We start from the raw sequence: 19730 nt of genomic DNA, 5'->3' as shown, positions 1-19730 counted from the left end.
AGTAGCAGCAGGTGTAGTAAGAGTGGAGGTGGGGAAAGAAAGAATACAAAAAGTGGGGAGGGAGATCTGCCAAGGAGACAACGCCTTCTTGTTTTGCATCACCACCAGGATGCAGTGGCTGGGCAGCAGCAGGGAGCAGGAGTTCAAGAGAAGCACCGAGCATTTGGGCTCATTAAAGTCCTCTCGGTAGTGCGGGCTGGGGAGCAGAGCCCAGGGGCAAGGGGGCTGTCACAGCTGCAGAGAAAGGGTTAGGAAGAGACTCCAGGGGGATCTGGGGTGGGGGGTTGGAAGGTGAAACTGAAATCAAAGAGCACAAGAAAGCTGAGCAAGAGACGCCGCAAAGCCGGGCTTTCTGTATTGTGGTGCACTGGGTGCTAATCTGCAGATGAAGAGGTAGCCTGACCCGTGGATGCAGGCTCTGGGCCGGTGCATGGGGGAAATTGGGAGACACCGGATTGAATCAGAGCCCGGTTTCGATTAACGGGGCGGGAGGGGCGCGCCGGGGAGCTAGACAGGCACCTCCGGCCGCCGCCACAAGTGACCCCAGGCTCGCGGCGCGGGAGCGGCGGCCGGCGGGCTCCTGGGAGCGGCGAACAGCTGGGCGGGGGGGGGCGAGATGCCCCGCCGGGGGGAGCGGCCGCCTCGCTCCCCTGTGGCTGTGCGGAGAAGAGGGGCCGCCGCGAGCCCCGCAGGAGGGGGCCGGGGAGGCAGCGGCGGGCGAGCGAGGAGATAAATGGGAGGGAGCGGCACGGCGAGCGCCACAGGCAGCGAGCGGCGGCTCGGCGGCGGGCGGTGCCCGAGGCACAGCGGCACAGGGGCGGCGGCGGCGGCCCCCTAGCCGCCCGGGGCCGAGCGGGCTGCGGCTGGGCTGGGTGCGGAGCGCGCCGCGCTGGTGGCTCGGGGCCGGCCGGGCGGCCGGCGGGGGGAGCGGGATGGGCTGCGCGCCCAGCATCCACGTCTCGCAGAGCGGCGTGATCTACTGCCGGGACTCGGACGAGTCCACCTCCCCCCACCAGACCGCCGCCCTCTCGCAGGGCACCGCCGCCACCCTGCACGGCCTCTTCGTCAGGACCGACGCGGCCGACTCCATCCCCTCGGTGCTCGCCTACCAGAGCCGCCCGCCGCCGCCCGGCCCCGGCCCCGGCCCCGGCCCGCGCCGCCAGCAGCGCAGGGAGCCCGCCACCCCCGCGGCCGCCGGCCGGGCTGGGGCGCGCCGCTGCTGCAGCAGCACCGAGGCGGAGACCCAGACCAGCCACGCCAGTGTCAAGGTAAAGGCGGGGGGCGGGCCCAGGTGCCGGGTGCGGCGCGCTCGCTGGCCGGGGGCCGGGTGGGGTCTGCCCCCTCCTCCCCTTGGCCCGCAGGGGGCGGCCGGCCGCGCCGGGGCTTGGCTGGTAGAGCTGCCCCGCTCCGGCGAGCCGAGGAAGCGCCGCCCGGCGCTGCGGAGAGATGCGCCCGGGAGGGTGCAGCCGCCGGGCGCCGTTGCCTTGGTGGCCACGGCCTCGCGCCAGCAGCAGAGGATCCCAACCCCTCCGGCCGGGCACCGAGTCGGCGCAGAGGCGCTGGCCGAAGGCGGGCGCGGGCTGGGGACCCCGGGAGCTCGGTTTTCTCGGCACATGGAGCGCAGCGGGGAGAAGCGGCACGCGCCCCGGATGCACGTGGGCCGCCTGTGCGGGCAGTAGCTTTCCAGAGGGCGATGGGTGTATGTCAGCCTTGCGATCCCTCCAAAAGCTTCTGGCTGCATACCGGTGGGTGGGTGTGTAGGGCGCGGGGCGAGATTTAATAAAGCCAGGCAGAGTCACAGCGAGGATTCTCATTCTAAAGGCATGTTTCCCCCATCCCTCGGCTGACTTATTTTACTAGGACTAATACTCAGTTTTAACATTCAACCAGGGTACTGGAACAATTTCTATAGTGAGGGTGCTGAGAGCCATTGAACCAAACTGTAAACCCTCTGTATAATGGAAACCACATCAAGCTAGGGGGTGCGGCAGCACCCTTAGTTCCAGCACCTAGGCAGTCCACTCCAAATAGAAAAAAAATCACCCAAATAGACATGAATGCATAAGTAAGTACATTTTGGCAGACATGGCTATAGTACGGCTAGTAGTAGTTGGTGAAGTGGTTCAACAGATGGCTTTAGTCTGTAGGAGTCATTCGCTGGAAGTCTGTGGCTGGATTCCAGCCATCAGTGGTTAAGGTATGCATTGCAGCAATCTGCATGTGGAGTGTTACAACTTAGATGTAGTAGTTATGAGGCTTATTATATAATGTGGTTTTCCTTGGGTTTTTTTCCTTTTGTATTTTGTTTGGTTTGGCTTTTAGGAATAGTCTTTGATTAACTAATATTCAAGTGGCCTGGCATTTTCTCTTCATAGCCATGAAAGGTCTGTAGGAATTACTAGTTCATGGTGTCATCACACTCAAAAGGTTAGGAGGACTTGTGGCACCTTTGAGACTAACAAATTTATTTGGAGACTGGACACAGTCAAAATAGTGGTGCAGTTTAATTTTAGTTACCTTCTCATACTGTAATGGTGTGGCAGTACACATAACTTAGAAATTAAAGAGACACCATGAACTTAAAAAATCACACTTCTGTCTGGAATCTTTTCACTTGAAACACATAAGCTTCATAGTGAAAGAGATTACAGGGAAAATAATTTCCCATGGTATATTTGCTTGCTGTATACATTTCATAGCATTCTGTGTATATTTAGTTTAATTGTTTCCATCACAGAGGGGCTGATCCTGCACCCTTAGAATGAATGGGTGTTTGTTATTGACTTCAGTGGGAGCAGAATTGGGGCAATAGCTAGTTAGTCAGTGTCCCCCGTTGTTTGTATGGGTGTTTCACGCAGCAACATGGGAGAAAAGCATTTTAAAGGATAAGAAAATGTGACTGTAAAATCTACAAAACTTGGGACTGATACAATTCTCCATACTGCTTTTAACTCTCTCGCTCAAAAAGGTGTCTTGGTTTCAAATTGGTGTCTCTTTAAAGGGACAATATTGATTAAAAAACATATGTTATAAACAAATACATTCCTTTACCTATGTTACCAATAACACCTTTGGCTATTACAAATACATGTATTTTAAAAATGCAATTTATTTTTCATAACTTATGTTCTGCTAGTTTTTTACATTTCTCTCAGCATAAACAATGAAAATCAATGAAGTCAGTTTGACTTTTAGGTTCTTGGTTCTGCAATGTTTTGGATTCAGACACTGCAGATGAATGTTCATTTACTTGAAAAGAACTGTTTTCATTGAAATGTTTAAAAAGTGAGAATATTTCTGTTATTTTTAGATTTTATAAAATCTTGTTTTTACAGCATTTAAATTTTGGGCCAAATTTAAATTTCCCTTTAACTTTTGTCACTATATTCTATAAAAGTATGCCAGAGAAATAATCCCACACTTGTACATATTTTACATTCTGTGACTAAAGTGAGGTTGGATATTACAGAATTATTACCCATACAAAACACTGTTCAATTCCGACCTGGTTACAGAAAAAAATTAAAAGCATAATACTGTAGTTCTGTGTTGGTAGATGCAGGTAAAACAAAGAAAAAATATTCAGAATTTTGGCAAATGGTCTGTTTATATTCAACTGCCCATTGTTTTAACTATTATAACTCTTGGTTCAATATATTATCAGGAATGCAGCATCTCCATTGTGGTCTGAGTTGTTATCTTTAGGAAAAGAAAATAGATTCATTTATATATAGCATTAGTAGGCAGGTTAACCCTGATGTCTTCATCAAATTCCAGTTTGGATAACTATGTACTATGTAGTTCTACCTACCTTTCCATTGCTGTTTCCTCTGTCTTTACATTCTGTCCTAAACAGTTGTATATTGCAGCTCCTGGTTAATGCATTGCTTGCCTAAGGTGGCCACACTTCAGTGTGGATCATTTGCATATCAGGTTGTTTATAAAACACTTTCAAGTTGATCAATGTAATTGCATCATCACAATATACAACTGACATTAAAAGAGAAGTTTACCCACAGTATGTTTTCAACTCAAAGTAATTCAAACAAAAGGTAACAAAGACTGATTGTTATTGTTTAAAATGTCATGCATAAACTTGATTTAAGTCCAAATAATCTGTGGCTCATTATGAGTGAGACAATGGTTATAAAAATACATTTCCCCACTTACTTTTTAACAAAATGTTCTAGTCTTCATCACCCTCAAGCATTCAAGTCTGTTAGTTATTCAGGGTACTTATGCCAACCCTGGGCAGGAATCTCAGGTAAGTGTGTGAATGCATTTTTCACTACCATGTTTAAATGTATGGGTGGTGCATGACCCCAGTGTAGCAGGACACAGGTAATGAATTTTCATTAATTTGCTCGAACTAGAAGTAGCGGTACAACAAACAGAGGTATTGTTGTCATCTGCTTTTCGTTCCCCTGTACAATTAGGTGGGGCCACGCAGAGCAGTTTGTTTATGTACACCGGGATCTCCCTTGAATCATCCTGAGAGATCTCAATGAAACTTTCATGGAGATACACTGCAATCCTCTCCCAAAAGTTTCTTGAGATGGCAGCCTTATTTCTTCCTTTGCAGTAAGACACATCAGTCTGCGATTTCTTCAGCTGGCACCATTGCAGTAAACAGGTGCCTATGGGCCCACGTGGCTTCAGGATGCCAACATGGGCTATACTCTGTGCCTTTGTTACCCTCAGAGTGAGGGTATCAGCCAAAATCACCACCACCTGTGAAAAATAGTGCCAATGCTCAGGGCCATTGCCCTACAGTGATACACATGGAAATAAGGGCTGAAATTTTATTGTTTCACGAAACCCAACAATTCCCTCCTCATTCCAACCCATGACCTTGCTGGGCTGTTGTCACCATGGCTGGAGCTGTGAGCGGCGGTATGCACAGGCTCTCCAAAAGCTGAAATGTCAATAAGCATGTGTCACACTTTAGGGGAGCTAGGGAAGGGAGTTCTGAAACTTTTGCTTTCTGATTCTGACTATATATACACAAGGAAGGATACTTTGGTGTGTTTTAGCTGTTCCCCCTCCACACCCACTGAGCACTTTGGCCAGATAAGGAGGGGAAAAAAGAGGACTCAGGAAGAGGTTCTTTGAGATCCTGCAAGCCAGCATTGCATTGGACTGTGAACAGAAGGCCTGGAGGGTGAATATTTCAGACAGGATGAAGAAGCAAAGAGCGGACAAGAGACAGGCCGAGGAGTCAGAGAGGGAGATGCATCAGGGCATAATGGGGCTTCTCTGGCAGCAAACAAAAATGGCTGAAGAGTCTTGTTGACCTACAGGTTCAACAATCATAGGCTCACCTCCTTTTGCAGTCAATAGAGAACTCCATTTTAGCACTTCCTGACACCCCCCAACTTTCCATGTGACGCTAGGGGCCGCATCCCTAATCCTCCAACTCCATCCCAGGGGACATTGAGGACAACCACAGCTTCACATGCCCTGCCCTTGAGAGACTTGTTGCTTTATGTGTAGCCAAAATTAACTGAAATGAACAAGACTGTTCTTTCCCCTTGTTAGAATCTGTTCCCTTAATTTATTGTGGAAGTTTTAATTGTATTTGCTTTTTAATTGCACATTGAGTTTGGTTTTGTTTTTTTGCACTGGTTTTGATACGCAATGAAAATCTATTTTTTGGAAAATAATTTCTCTTTATTACTTCACAACATATGCTGCAGAATGTCTAGCACTAATTAAAAAACACTCACTACTTGTTATTGTTCAGGGCGTCAGAACTCATAGAATCAGCAACAAACACAGTTTAATAATTATAAATGTACGGCAAGCACTGCAAAATTAATAGGTGCATTAACAGATAGTGTTATGTTCATAAATGTATACTAGGCACCACAGAATTCCTAACAGCACCCAAAACTGCATAGCCAGGTAGAACACAATCCACCACACCATATTACTGTGGCTGATTGTCAAAGTGCTCTTTCAAGGCCTGCCTCTCCCATATAGCTCCTTGTTGAGCTCTTTTAATAGCCCTTGTGTTTGATTGTTGAAACTCAGCAGACAGCTGTTCCACCTCCACCCCAGCAGCAATTTTTCCCCTTTTGCCTCACAGATAAGCAGGACACAACAGGCAAATCTAAGCTTTGGGATATTTTTCTCACTGAGATCCAATCTAGTGAGTCTCTTGGACCTCCCAAAACCACATTCAGCTGTCATGTTGCACCTGCTGAGACATTAGTTGAATCTTTCCTTGGTGCTGTTGAGGTGGCTGGTGCACTGCTTCATAAGCCAGGGTAGCTAGAGGTAGACTGGGTCCCCCAGGATCACTGTTAGTATTTCAGCATTGCCAGTGGTGATCCGCTGGTCAGAAAAGAAAGTCCCTGCTTGCAGCTTTCTGAACAGTCCTGTGTTCTTAAAGATGCAAGCATCATGCACCCTCTCTGATCAATCGATATTGACATAGATGAAACTTCCCTGGTAGTCCACCAGTGCTTGCATATCCAGAGAGATGTAGCTCTTTCTGTTGGTGTATTCTCTGGCAAGGTGGGTTGTTGGCAAAACAGGGCCATCTGCAGTTTGGGGACCCCACTGCTTCAAATCCATCCATTACATCTGGTATGTTACCAGAATCGCAGTCCTACACAGCAGAAGATTATTAATGGCCCTACACCCTTGCATGACAATGGCCCCTACTCTGGATTTCCAACTCCAAAATGATTTCCTACTGTCTGGTAGCAATCCAGCATTAAGAGCTTCCACAGTGTGATCACTTGCTTCTCAACTGTCAGTGCAGCTCTCATTCTGGTGTCCCTGTGCTGGCGATTTGGTGCGAGCTTGGCACACAGATCCAGAAATGTGGCCTTTCATATCCAAAAGTTCTGCAGCCACTGCTTATCATCCCAAACATGCATTACGATGCAATCCTACAAGTCAGTGCTCATTTCTCAGGCCCAGAAGCAGTGCTCCACCATCTGAAGCAGCTCTGTGAATGCCCCCAACAGTCTTGAATTGGTTTTCACTATGTCCCACAGCTTTCTGTCCTCTACAAAATTGTCATGTCCCCTGCTGCTGCGGTTCTTCCTGCAGCTGGGCAAATACTGGAGGACAGTTTGTCCTGTATTTGCAATGCACATGACATAGCTGTGTAGGCTCCATGCTTTTGTCAGAGACGGCAGACAGTGAAAAGTGCCATGTAGGATTTTTTTAAAAAAAGGTGTGAAAATAATGCGATTTGAATGGTATATGGGGATGGAGAAAGTTGCACGATTGGAACTTGACCGCTGGCTTCCCATCATCCTGCATGACTTGTTTCTGCCTCACCACGCATTGCCAAAATTTGCCAGAAAACAGTGCACTGGATGAGGATGAGTTGCACACTAAAGGGATACTCGCCCTTGGTGCACCACGCTGTGTACCATCACAAGCACTCCTAGGGAGTACACACAGCATCCACACAAGGAGACAACAGTCAGGGGCATGAGCGATATACCAATTGTGGGGGCTTTATGCTGATGTAACTTTAGTCACCAAAGTTTATAGTGTAGACATGGCCTAAGTAAGCATGCATTCTTTCCCTTAAAGATTAGTGTTACATTTCAAAATTCTCATTGCTTAAGTGAAGCTTCTGCTTGACATATATTCATATTGGTAATAATACTTTGCAAATCTATAGCAAATCTTTCATTTGAGGATATCCAAACATTTTACAAATATTAAATAATGACACCAACTTCCTGTACATAGGACAAAGAAGGGATCACTTCACCTATCACTCAAATGCAGACAGTTCTGGGTTGTGTACAGCAACATTCCACAACACTTTAATAAAAAATATCATAGAAGTAAAGAATATCAGATCGAGAGAAAAGTTGGCCTTGAGTTAACAATTCGATTCTTATGCAAAGTGCTATGGAAGCTTCAGTTACAAGAAATGGTCAGGTCTTCTATTTTACACCTCATCAGGAAGATGACACTTTTACTAAAAGATGGTAATATTGTTAAAAAAATTCTGTAGAAAAGATAATGCAAAAAACTGCCCAGTGAAAACTCTTGTTCAAACATTCATTAAAACAATTCTTTAAGTAAGCTGAAGAAAATAACAAAAGTAGAAGTTTAAAAATTATTTTTGTCAGAAACTCATGTCTATTAGATATCTGAGAGAGTATAACCATACTTGTAAAAGAACTGTTTATCTATATTTGCTAATTAGGACTTAATTGTAAAGAAGTTAAAAATACATTTACAAATTGCAGATGTTATAGCAATGTATTTACTTAAAATGTTAGTTTAGAAATTCCGTATTTTTAAAGTATCAAGTGGTTAAATCTATTAATTTTGCAGATTTTAAATTCAGTTAATTTTAAACCTAACCTTGCTGGCCTAAGGATCGAACTTTAAAAGGTTCTACCGTCCATTAGTTTTCTACTGATGTCCAGTAGTTTTCTACTTTTCTATTTGACAGAAAGGAGAGCCAGTAGGGTTTCTTTTCTCTTGCCATTTGTCTTTGTTGTGAACTTTACTCCAGGTTTTTCTTTGTTTCCTGGATGACAATCACAGCAGAAGCAGTTCTTGATGGAGTCTTCAAATTCTTTGTTAAAATCCTAGATTTACTTTTATGAAAACAGCTCATTTGAAACATGGCCCAGAAAGGGAAAGAAATACAGGGACCATACCCTCCTGTTTTATCAGACCAGTAACTATGTTAACTCTGCTGAGGAAGTTGATTCCCACTGAGCTTCTTAGTGTCCTATGGTCTGCCTTTCCTGTTCTCAAAGAAAAAGGAATGAATGAAAAACATGAATCTGAGGAGGAGAGGGTTTTGGAGAGCCTTGAGAAACCTGAGCACTGAGAGAGATGTTAAGTCCACAAGCCCATGGGGAGGTGCAGTTCTTCAGGCTTCCTCTTCCTTCATGGTCCTTCCAAATGGATATGGTATTCTTTGCTTCTGAGACATTCTAACGGGGTCTAACGTGGAGCACTGCCTTGCACCTAGAGAAATATTCAACTCCATAAAGCAACATCTTGCCTGAGACAATTTGAACAAAGAGATTGATAGTAGAGCTCTTAGAAAAGTTTCTTTTCTTTTTCATTATACTGCTGTTCTGATGGCTGCTATTCCACTCACTGTATGCAGCTAGAGTTCTCATAGCACAGAGAGGCCAGATACAGGGGGAAAGCCTCCTTGAAGGTGAAATCTGAGTCACTCAAGACAGCCATTTGTAGAAGCAACCTCCTTCTTCATGTTGCATTACATCATGGGAATCATGGTTTCGCCACTAAGTATGGTCTGTAATGGCCTGACAGTCCTCTTGAGTGTGCCCTTGGATAGCAAAGGTATCAGCAACGTTCTTGGAATAAACTGAAAAATGATGGTAACACAAGGAGTGTTACAATCCTGAGCCTGAGGGACATAGGATAGCAATCTTCTTAGAGCTGCTCTATTATCAGGCTTGGCCTGGAAAATTCTAAGCATGTAGGGGACACCAAATAGCCAAGGCTTCAAATCTGTAACCACCTTCTATAAATGAGTACAATAAGAAAGGCTCTGCACAGATTTTGCTCTCGTATGCCAGACTTCATGTGGTATAGGTGAATTCCAAAAAATACTGTAGTTTTTTGTGAGAAGCAACACTAGACAGGGAAGTCTGTGGCTAGAAGCCCTGTTATGGCCTGGATGAAACAGTATCTCAAGAAAATACAAATCAGACACTTAACAAGAAAACAAAACATCCTGGCAGACAGACTTAAGTAGTATCTGCTCTTCTCAAAGGACATACCGTGTTTCCAGAAATAGTCTACATGATCACAGACTCCTGGGTTGCTCTAGACATTAACTTGTTGACCTAAGTAGATAGCAGTAACTATCCAGGCCCAGGAGCAGCATTTGTGGATGTTTCTGCCATCCCCAGGACAGATTTCTTTGGCATGCGTTTTCTCTGGTGCGCCTACTTCACAGTATCACAAGAACAGTGTGAAAGGTCACCATGATAGTAGTAGCCTCAGACTAATCTAAATGATGGAGGGGATTCTCTTCTTCTTCTGCTTCTCCTACACAACTTTCTGTCTCGTAGCACCTAAACATCTAAGAAGGGTTCAAAAGGGATGACTAGCTGCCATGGACTATGTTAGATATCTGGATAGATATTTTACTTCAGCCACTATCTACTGTGTTTTAGACTGGCTTTAGTTTTTGGTACTGTCAAGGCAGAAGTGGCTTCTCTCCCCAATAGCCTAGAATTTTTATGAGGGAAATTAAACAAAGACCTTTCCTCCTGGTCCCTTGAAGTTCAAGTGTCAGCTCTGGGAGCTGTTAGGGGAAGAGTGCAGGGTGTACAGATTGGGTCTCAGCTGATAGATTAAATATTGCTCCATGGCAAGCAGAGAGTGCAGTCTTTTTGCATGTTCTCTCTGTAGTATGCCATGCTGTGCAGTTCTGCTGCAGTTTGAACCTTGCATATCTGAAAAATGAAGAACCATTATTTCTCCCTATGGGAATACTAGCTGAGTTTCATCAGTCACAAAATTATGTACTAAGAATGCAGAAATAGATATTCTTATTCTTAAACCATGACTGGCTGTACTGCCTGTCAGTTGGAGACGAAAGGAGAAGCATCGCAGTAGTCACATAATGATAGATTAGCATGTAGAAGGCTTATTAACAGGTAAGCATTGTCAACTGGAGCTTGGGATTGATTCTGAGGTCTAAAAAATGAAATAATCTACATGTTCAGTTTTGTAGTTTCTGAATAGAAAATTGAAAAACCTTTCTTTTAACAATGCCTTTTTGGTTTACTGTACTGTATTGCATTTGATATAACAGTATTGCTTGTGGTGAAAGTGGTAAGCATCTGGTTCGCTTTTCTGTCTGCAAGAAAGAGGCTAAGAACAATATGTGAAAGAAGTGGGGAGGGAGACAATGGAGGTAACTTGTAAGAAGGGCTTAGAGAAACATTGTGAAAAAGCCTGATCCAAAGACCTCTGGAGTCAATATCTTCACTTCAACCAGTCAAATCTAGCCCTGTTTTCTTTGTTACGGTTTTCTCATAACAAAATACTTCTGGAACATGTTAAACCTATATGATTTTATTGGATTTCTCTTTAATATGTATGTAATTTTTCCTAAATCATTTTTAGGGAAGATTAGATTAAAGGTCTTTTTACCCCTCTGTACCGGTGTGGTTGCTAGGAAATAATATGTGAAGTGTTTCAGAGTGCAGCAGAATTAACTCTTTTTCTGAAGTGTTGTCATGGTGACTAAAAGTAATATTTTCTGGACTTTAAAAAATAAAATAAGACTAGAATAGCAGAATTATAATTTTAAAAAATCCTATAACAACCTTATTGGATGTTAAAATAGATACATTATAATTAAATGTGCGAAGATCTGAAGTCCAGTTTAATGTGTATTGAAAAAACACTTTTGTGGGAAGGAGAATGACTTTGTAATGATGAAAACTAGGGCTATGTTTACACTTTGATCTGGAGGGTGTGCTTCCCATCTTGAAGTGACATACTCATACTAGCTGTTATCCAGCTAATGTGCTAAAAATACAATGTAGCCACAATAGTGCGCATACACAAGCTAGCTCCTCCTGCCACTTGCGCTGCCATCCCTATGCTCTATTTTTAGCACGCTGGCTTGAAGAGAGCTAGCACGAGTATGTCTCCTTGGTCTAGGAATCACACCCCCAGCTGGACATGTAAACATACCTAAGTGTTTGACCCTCTGGTATACTGCTGTCTTCCATTCAGCCAGTTTAGTAGTCGCCTTGCTACCCCCAATAACTCATTGATTTTGCAATCTAATAACAGCTTCAATTGACCTCTGGTGGAAACATCATCTTTATGCATAGAGGTAACTAAAGTTGGGTGATTTATTAAGGGGATTTTTAGTTTTCCATCTCAAGGTGACTAGTTCAAATGTGCCACAGACTGATAGTGACTGCCTGTAATTAAGGCCCTGTCATGTTCAGTTTTTACAAAAGCTATTGTTCATTTTTTTCTGATTTTCACCTGAACTTTGGAAGTGGTGGAAACGTCCAAGACCCAATGTCATAAATATAAAGGGAAGGGTAAACCCCTTTGAAATCCCTCCTGGCCAGGGGAAAGCTCCTCTCACCTGTAAAGGGTTAAGAAGCTAAAGGTAACCTCGCTGGCACCTGACCAAAATGACCAATGAGGAGACAAGATACTTTCGAAAGCTGGGAGGAGGGAGAGAAACAAAGGGTCTGTGTGTCTGTCTATATGCTGGTCTTTACTGGGGATAGACCAGGAATGGAGTCTTAGAACTTTTAGTAAGTAATCTAGCTAGGTATGTGTTAGATTATGATTTCTTTAAATGGCTGAGAAAAGAATTGTGCTGAATAGAATAACTATTTCTGTCTGTGTATCTTTATTGTAACTTAAGGTTTTGCCTAGAGGGGTTCTCTATGTTTTTTAATCTAATTACCCTGTAAGATATCTACCATCTGATTTTACAGGGGAGATTTCTTTATTTCTATTTACTTCTATTTTTATTAAAAGTCTTCTTGTAAGAAACTGAATGCTTTTTCATTGTTCTCAGATCCAAGGGTTTGGGTCTGTGGTCACCTATGCAAATTGGTGAGGCTTTTTATCCAACATTTCCCAGGAAAGGGGGGGTGCAAGTGTTGGGAGGATTGTTCATTGTTCTTAAGATCCAAGGGTCTGGGTCTGAAGTCACCTAGGCAAATTGGTGAGGCTTTTTACCAAACCTTGTCCAGGAAGTGGAGTGCAAGGTTTTGGGAAGTATTTTGGGGGGGAAAGACGCGTCCAAACAGCTCTTCCCCAGTAACCAGTATTAGTTTGGTGGTAGCGGCCAATCCAAGGACGACGGGTGGAATATTTTGTACCTTGGGGAAGTTTTGACCTAAGCTGGTAAAGATAAGCTTAGGAGGTTTTTCATGCAGGTCCCCACATCTGTACCCTAGAGTTCAGAGTGGGGGAGGAACCTTGACACCCAACTTCCTGCTCCAAAAGGAGAGATCGTGGCTCGGTAACCTGGGCCACCATCTCTCCTTCCTGAGCAGGGAACCGGGTCAGAAGTACTGGAATGCCTTGATTGCTGGTGTGCATGCTGTTGGCAATTCCATGCCCACCACGTATACATTACCAGTTTTGCAGATAGCAGAGATAGATATCAGCTTTCAAAGCAAATATAAATTAGTGAACTACTTCTCATGCTAAAATGGGTCAGAAATGAAAAACTGTATCTGATTCTGTTTCAGAACGTGGTTTTTTAAAAAGTTTTTAAAAAATGAAAACAGGAGACGGGAGTGATATTTACTGAGAAACTTGTAAAGTTAATTTTTTTTCACTGATTTTTCACTCATTTTTAAACTTTTGTAATAAATACTGATCAATTCCTGGGAAACTTTAAACAGAATAAAAACTGAAAATGAAGGGCCTTACATGTGATTATTACATCTGATAGTTATTTAATAGGACTTTGAATACAAAGTTTATCAGGCTGACTCATCTGTTATGAAGCTTAGTCTTGGGAATCATGAAAGATTTCCTTCCCCCTGTTGCCTCTCACAAATCTACTGCAAATGCTGTTTCTCTTGAACTGCCTGCTACTACTTGCCACCAGAAGGCTAGGTGTGTACAGGAGGTTATGACTGAAGTATCTTGCAGCTGAGGGAGGCCATCTGGTATAGTGATGGGGTATGCTGGTCTTACACATCTCAAGAGATGGAGCCTGGACACTATCACCATCATGTTAGGGTTATGGGAGTGAGGGGGTTTTGTTTTTGTTTACAGTCCTCAGGCTGCTCCAGATCCATCCCTCTCTCCTCTTAGGGCCTCTCATTGGGGTAATGGGCTGTGCAAAATGAGGTGCTCATTTACATGAACTATCACCACACCTCAAAATATTCTGTTACTCTGGACATGTAAAGTTTGGGTATTTTTTTTTTAAATATTTGTGGTGGGAGGAAGGGAGCTCTGTAGAGCAGGATATCATTTCTCCTGAATAGGCTGATGTGCTGCACAGCCTTCTGGAGTCTAGGTAGCCTGTAAAGCCATAACTGTTTTTTGCAGGATAGAGCTATTAGTCCAAGGTGTACAAGCATTTTCTCCTTGCAGTTCAACTGTTATCTATCTGGCCTATTCACTGATCCAGCCTTTAGCACACAAATATCTATAGACCTTTTTCTCACCCACATGATCAGTACAACAGAACACAATGTACTAGAGTTGTACTATTTCTTTAGACTCCCACCTTCATTTACATCCCTGTGAATAGGGAGTTATTTTGGAGAATCATTCAAAATACATCAGTACATATCTGCCCACCCACTCGCTGCCAAGTATTTTATATTCTGAATGCAGGAAAGGCAGAGCTTCAACTGTTTCCAAAAACCATTTCAGTTTAATGATGACTGTGCTCATTAATAGTGCCTCAGTGCAGAGCTCTTAAATATTAAATTACTTAGCTCTTTAAACACACAGAATCCATTTTTAATGAAATTGTAACAAATTGATGCATTCCATGACTTTCCAAAACTAATTCCGTGGGTTCATGGCCACTGAGGGGCAAGTGCTTCCCCCCTCTCCTGTGGCCACAAAGCATCCTGATGACACTGGAACCAGCCTGATTCCACAGCATGGGTGGAAAAGTACAGGATTCCAGGAGGAGCATCCCATCTGTGCTGCACAGTGCAGAATTCTGTGTTAGATCCCTGCGCCTGAGTGTGTAGAGTATTTGTGTGTGTCAGGCAGGCTGGAGGAGGGGATATCAGATCCACTATACTCCAGTTCCCACCATTGAGCTGCTCTACAGCTAGTTTGTGGTCTGTTCGGAGCCATTATTTCCTGTCTCTGGCCTTCATGGATCTACCCAGGGCACAGCCCAAAATATGTACAGAAGCCAGCATTTGACTCCAAAAACTTAAAAATTGCGGTGATTTTAGTCAGTCACTTGGCTCTGCACTGAAAAAGTGTTAATGTTTTTTTTCCCTCAGGGACAGCAAAAATAGCATACCTTACTCCTACTCATTCATGACAGGCTTATGTATTTCTTAGGACAAACTGTGCTCTCAGCCAGTGTGCATACATCAATGTAATTCATTCCTGTTCAACTACAATTTGTTTGTAACTTGTTTTTTCAGACCTGATTCTCCTCTCACACTAGTTTAAGCCTGGAGTGGGTCAACTGAAATCATTGCAGTTATACCAGTGTAAAAATCATGTAAGTGAATGTAGACTCAAGCCCTTAGTTTCAAAAAGATCATTTTGAATCTTCTTACCCTGTTGTTAGCTCAGCCAGTTGGAAATTATGTAGGAAACTTTCCCCCTTCTCTTTGTTGATGTAGGAGCCTCTCTGTCTGGGATTGCTATACAAAGGGAAGCCATTTGAACGCAAGTGTTAATCATCTTCATTCTATTGCAACTTTATTTTATAATAATTACTGTTAAGTGCATTTCTAAAGGGCATATCACAACGTTGTCTAGGCACCAAGGGCTAGATCCACAGAGGGAGTTAGGCATAGCAACCTCATTGTTGCCATGCCTAACTTTTAGGTGCCCTATTGCCCAGAAGAATTCACAACCCTGAAATAGGAGCCCAGGGGGAGGTAGGTGCCTAAGAATGGAATCCACAGAAGCCAGCAGGCTGAGTAGGGAGCTGCCTAAACTAACCAATGGGAAATACGGAGGAGGGAAGTGTGGCCTAAGCCCTGCCCTTCAAAGAGATTTAGGCACTTAAGTCCAGGCAGGAAGGAGACTCCTGTCTCTGTTTGGTATCTCCAGCCATGAACCCTTTCCAGGAATTACCTCTGTAGTCACCTCTGGAATTACCGAATTACCTCTGGAATTACTGAATGTACCTCTGTAGTCACACTTTACACACCATTGTAATAATCTTTGTACAAAGTATCAGAGCGGTAGCTGTGTTAGTCTGTATCCACAAAAACAATGAGGAATCCAGTGGCACCTTAAAGACTAATGGATTTATTTGGGTATAAACTTTCGTGGGTAAAAAACCCACTTCTTCAGATGCATGGAGTGAAAATTACAGATACAGGCATAAATATATATATTGGCACGTGAAGAGAAGGGAGTTACCTTACAAGTAGAGAACTAATGTTGAAGGCCAATTTAGTCAGGGTGGATGCTGTCCACTCCCAATTAACTGATGAGGCGGGAAAGAGGGAAAATTCCAAGAGAGGGAAAATTCGTTTTGTAGTGAGCCAGCCACTCCCAGTCCCTATTCAAGCCCAAATTGATGGTGTTAAGTTTGCAAATGAATTATAGCTCAATAGTTTCTCTTTGAAGTCTGTTTTTGAAGTTTTTTTGTTCAAGTGGCTACTTTTAAATCTGTTATTGAGTGTTCAGGGAGACTGAGATGTTCTACTGGCTTTTGTATGTTACCATTCCTGATGTCTGATTTGTGTCCATTTATTCTTTTACATAGAGACTGTCCGGTTTGGCCAATGTACATGCCAGAGGGCATTGCTGGCAGAATATGCCTTGTGAGGTACCATTTGAAAACTAGTAACTCACTGGTCAGTAATATCACAATGAAATGTGTGTAGCAACATTATATGTAAAGATATGAACATATGCTGAAATTATGACTGAAATGTGTTTGCCAGACAAGTGTGGAGAGGGAGTAAACCTGTTTTTCAAAGACAAAAGACAAACTGATGCCTCTAGCCAGGTGCCAAAGTTGACTGGCAATGACCGATCAAGTGGCCATTGTTTGGCAGCGAAGGGGAACAGATCAATCTGCATTTTACCAAACAACAGCATAGAACCTTTTTCACCACAAGACTCCTGCCTCACGTCTCATAGCTGGAAGGAACTTTATCTAGGTCAGGGATGGGCAAACTTTTTGGCCTGAGGGCTGCATCTGGTTATGGAAATTGTATGGTGGGCCATGAATGCCCAGTGGGGGAGGGGCACTCTATGGGGTGTAGTACGGAGGGCTCTATAAGGGATGATACCAAGGAGGGAGGAGAGGGGACTCATGGGGTGTGGCACGGGGCGGTACTGGGGACTCCTAGAGGCCCCGCTGGCAGTGACACCAAGGCGGCTGTACCAGGCACTGCCACAGGCAAAGGCACCCTAGCTGGGATGGGTGCAGCCCCTGGGCATTTTCAAGGTTCTCAAGGATGGGGCCGTAGGAGACCGGGAGGGGATTGGGTGCGTTGCCACGTGGGGGGCTGCCTCATAGGAGCCGGGTTCTGATCCCAGAAATGGTGCGGTGAAGTCGTGCCTGTGCAGTGTGGTTCTCCATGCCAGAAGATGGTGCTCATCAAGGGAATTGAGAGTAGGGGGCTGGGGAGCACTGGGCAGAGCGGGGCAAGCCCCTGACCATGCATCCCAGCAGGAGCTTGAGGGCCAGATAAAAATGTCTGATGGGCCGGAAGCGGCTTGCGGGCCATAGTTTGCCCATCCCTGATCTAGGGCATAGAGTTGCCAACTTTCTAATTGCACAAAACCGTACACCCTTGCCTTGCCCCCTGCTCTGCCCCTTCCCCGAGACCCTGCCCCTTCTCTGAAGCCCCACCCCCACTCACTCTAGCCCCCCTCCCTCCGTTGCTCACTCTCCCCCACCCTCACTCATTTTCACTGGGCTGGGACAGGAGGTTGGGATGCATGAGGGGGTGAGGGCTCCAGCTGAGGGTGTGGACTCCAGGGTGGAGCCAGAAATGAGGGGTTCAGGGTGTGGGAGGGGGCTCCAGGGTGGGGCAGGGGGTTGGGGTGTGGGAGGAGGTTTTTGGGGTGTGGGCTCTGGAAGGGACTTTGGGTGCAGGAGGGGGTTCCAACCTGGGTCAGTGGTTTCGGATGCTGGTGGAGGTGCGGGGTCTGGGAGGGAGGTAGGGTGCAGGAAGGGGTTCCAACGTGGGGCAGGCAGAGGGTTCCGGGTGGGGGCACCTGCTGAGCAGCGCTTACCTCAGGCAGCTCCCGGTCAGTCGTGCAGCAGGGTTAAGGTGGGCTCCATGCCTGCCCTGGCTCCACGCTGCTCCTGGAAGTGGCCGTCATGTCTGGCCCCTAGGCAGAGGCGCAGCCAGGCTGGTCTATGTGGTGATGGGGCTCAGGCTTCCAGCTTCAGCCCTGGGGTGGCAGGCAGCAGCCTCTAGTTGTGGGGCTTCAGGTTCTGGCCCCAGGCTCACCACTCCCACCATTGCCCCTGGCCCCTGCTGCCTCCTCCAGCCCCAGGTGCTGACCAAGGGGCTTTGGGCTCTGGCTGCACGATGGTGGGCTCTGTCCCCTGTTTGCAGGGCTCTGGGCTCCAACTGCAAGGCCATGGAATCCACTCCCAGGCTCGCTCGCTCACCCCCCCCCCCATATGCCTTTGCTCCTGCTGCCTCCCCTGGCTCCCCTGTCATAAATATAAAGGGAAGGGTAAATACCTTTAAATCCCTCCTGGCCAGAGGAAAAACCCTTTCACCTGTAAAGGGTTAAGAAGCTAAGATAACCTTGCTTGCACCTGACCAAAATGACCAATGAGGAGACAAGATACTTTCAAAGCTGGAAAGGGGGTGGGGGGCAGAGGGTTATCTCTGTCTGTGTGATGCTTTTGCCTGGACCAGAGCAGGAATGCAGGTCAGAACTGCTGTAAAGAGTTAGTAAGCAATCTAGTTAGATATGCGTTAGATTCTGTTTTGTTTAAATGGCTGATAAAATAAGTTGTGCTGAATGGAATGTATATTCCTGTTTTGTGTCTTTTTGTAACTTAAGGTTTTGCCTAGAGGGATTCTCTATGTTTTGAATCTGATTACCCTGTAAGGTATTTACCATCCTAATTTTTACAGAGGTGATTCTTTTACTTTTTCTTTAATTAAAATTCTCTTTTAAGAACCTAATTGCTTTTTCATTGTTCTTAAGATCCAAGGGTTTGGGTCTGTGTTAACCTATGCAAATTGGTGAGGATTTTTATCAAGCCTTCCCCAGGAAAGGGGGTGTAGTGCTTGGGGGAGTATTTTGGGGGGGAGATGTTTCCAAGTGGGCACTTCCCCTGTTCTTTGTGTAACACTTTGGTGGTGGCAGCGTTTAACCTAAGCTGGTAAGAATAAGCTTAGGGGGTCTTTCATGCAGGTCCCCACATCTGTACCCTAGAGTTCAGAGTGGGGAAGGAACCTTGACATGGTGGCAGAGCGGTGGGATTAATCTGAAATCATTTTGAGATTTTTTTTTTGCACCAGAAGCACAGAAGAATTTTAAAAGATTTTAAAGGGTTTTATAAAAGGGGACAAAGCAACAAGCATAACAAAAGGGATTTGTCTTTTGTGAGCTGGAATTTTCTCTACCTAAAGGCAGGGTAGTTAACCTCCTGCAGGGAAATTCACAAGTTTTTCAGAAGAGTTTTTTTGTTTTAGCTAAGGATTTGGTTTTTCTGTTTATTTGCCTGGAGACAAAGGTGTTAGTTTTTTTTTAAAGGATTTTTCTGTAGGCTGACAATCACTATCAGAGAACATAGGTATCAGGGTACAGCACAACCTATTTTTTTTTGACAAGCCAAGTTTTTGTTTGTTTGTTCTATTTCTAACTCTCTGTTGTAAAGTTAGTTAAAAACAGAGAGGCAAACATGTCAGAGCCCAAGGCAGAAACAACCAAGAGGCTACCCACAGGAGAGCTATGGAGGCAGTGAAAGAGGCAGAAAAAAACCAAGAGGCTGCCCAGAGGAGAGCTATAGAGGCAGAAAAAAACCAAGAGGCTGCCCAGAGGAGAGCTATGGAGGCAAGGGAAAAAGAAATGGAGGAGAAGAAAAAAGAGAGGAAGCATGAACG

General features: G+C 44.9%; 1 protein-coding gene across 8 annotated transcripts in view; it reads left to right on the top strand.

The window, feature by feature from the left end:
• The window catches only part of PDE8B (phosphodiesterase 8B), a 164760-nt gene that overhangs the window by 9504 nt on the left and 135526 nt on the right, over positions 1 to 19730 (top strand). For 4 of the 8 annotated variants that reach the window (XM_073344170.1, XM_073344169.1, XM_073344172.1 and 1 more), the window contains exon 1: positions 878 to 1268. The exons of 3 other annotated variants lie outside the window; for them this stretch is intronic. In XM_073344170.1, coding sequence (XP_073200271.1) covers positions 933 to 1268 — 336 coding nt within the window. In that variant the 5' untranslated portion in view covers positions 878 to 932. Of the gene's footprint in view, positions 1 to 372; positions 394 to 877; positions 1269 to 19730 lie in introns of those variants that run through there. One more of the 8 variants, XM_073344176.1, reaches the window with a different exon arrangement.

The sequence above is a fragment of the Lepidochelys kempii genome, chromosome 5 (genome assembly GCF_965140265.1).
Source record: "Lepidochelys kempii isolate rLepKem1 chromosome 5, rLepKem1.hap2, whole genome shotgun sequence".
Lineage (NCBI taxonomy): Eukaryota > Metazoa > Chordata > Testudines > Cheloniidae > Lepidochelys > Lepidochelys kempii.
Note: the sequence above shows the minus strand (reverse complement) of the source record. Positions and strands in the feature narration are given on the sequence as shown.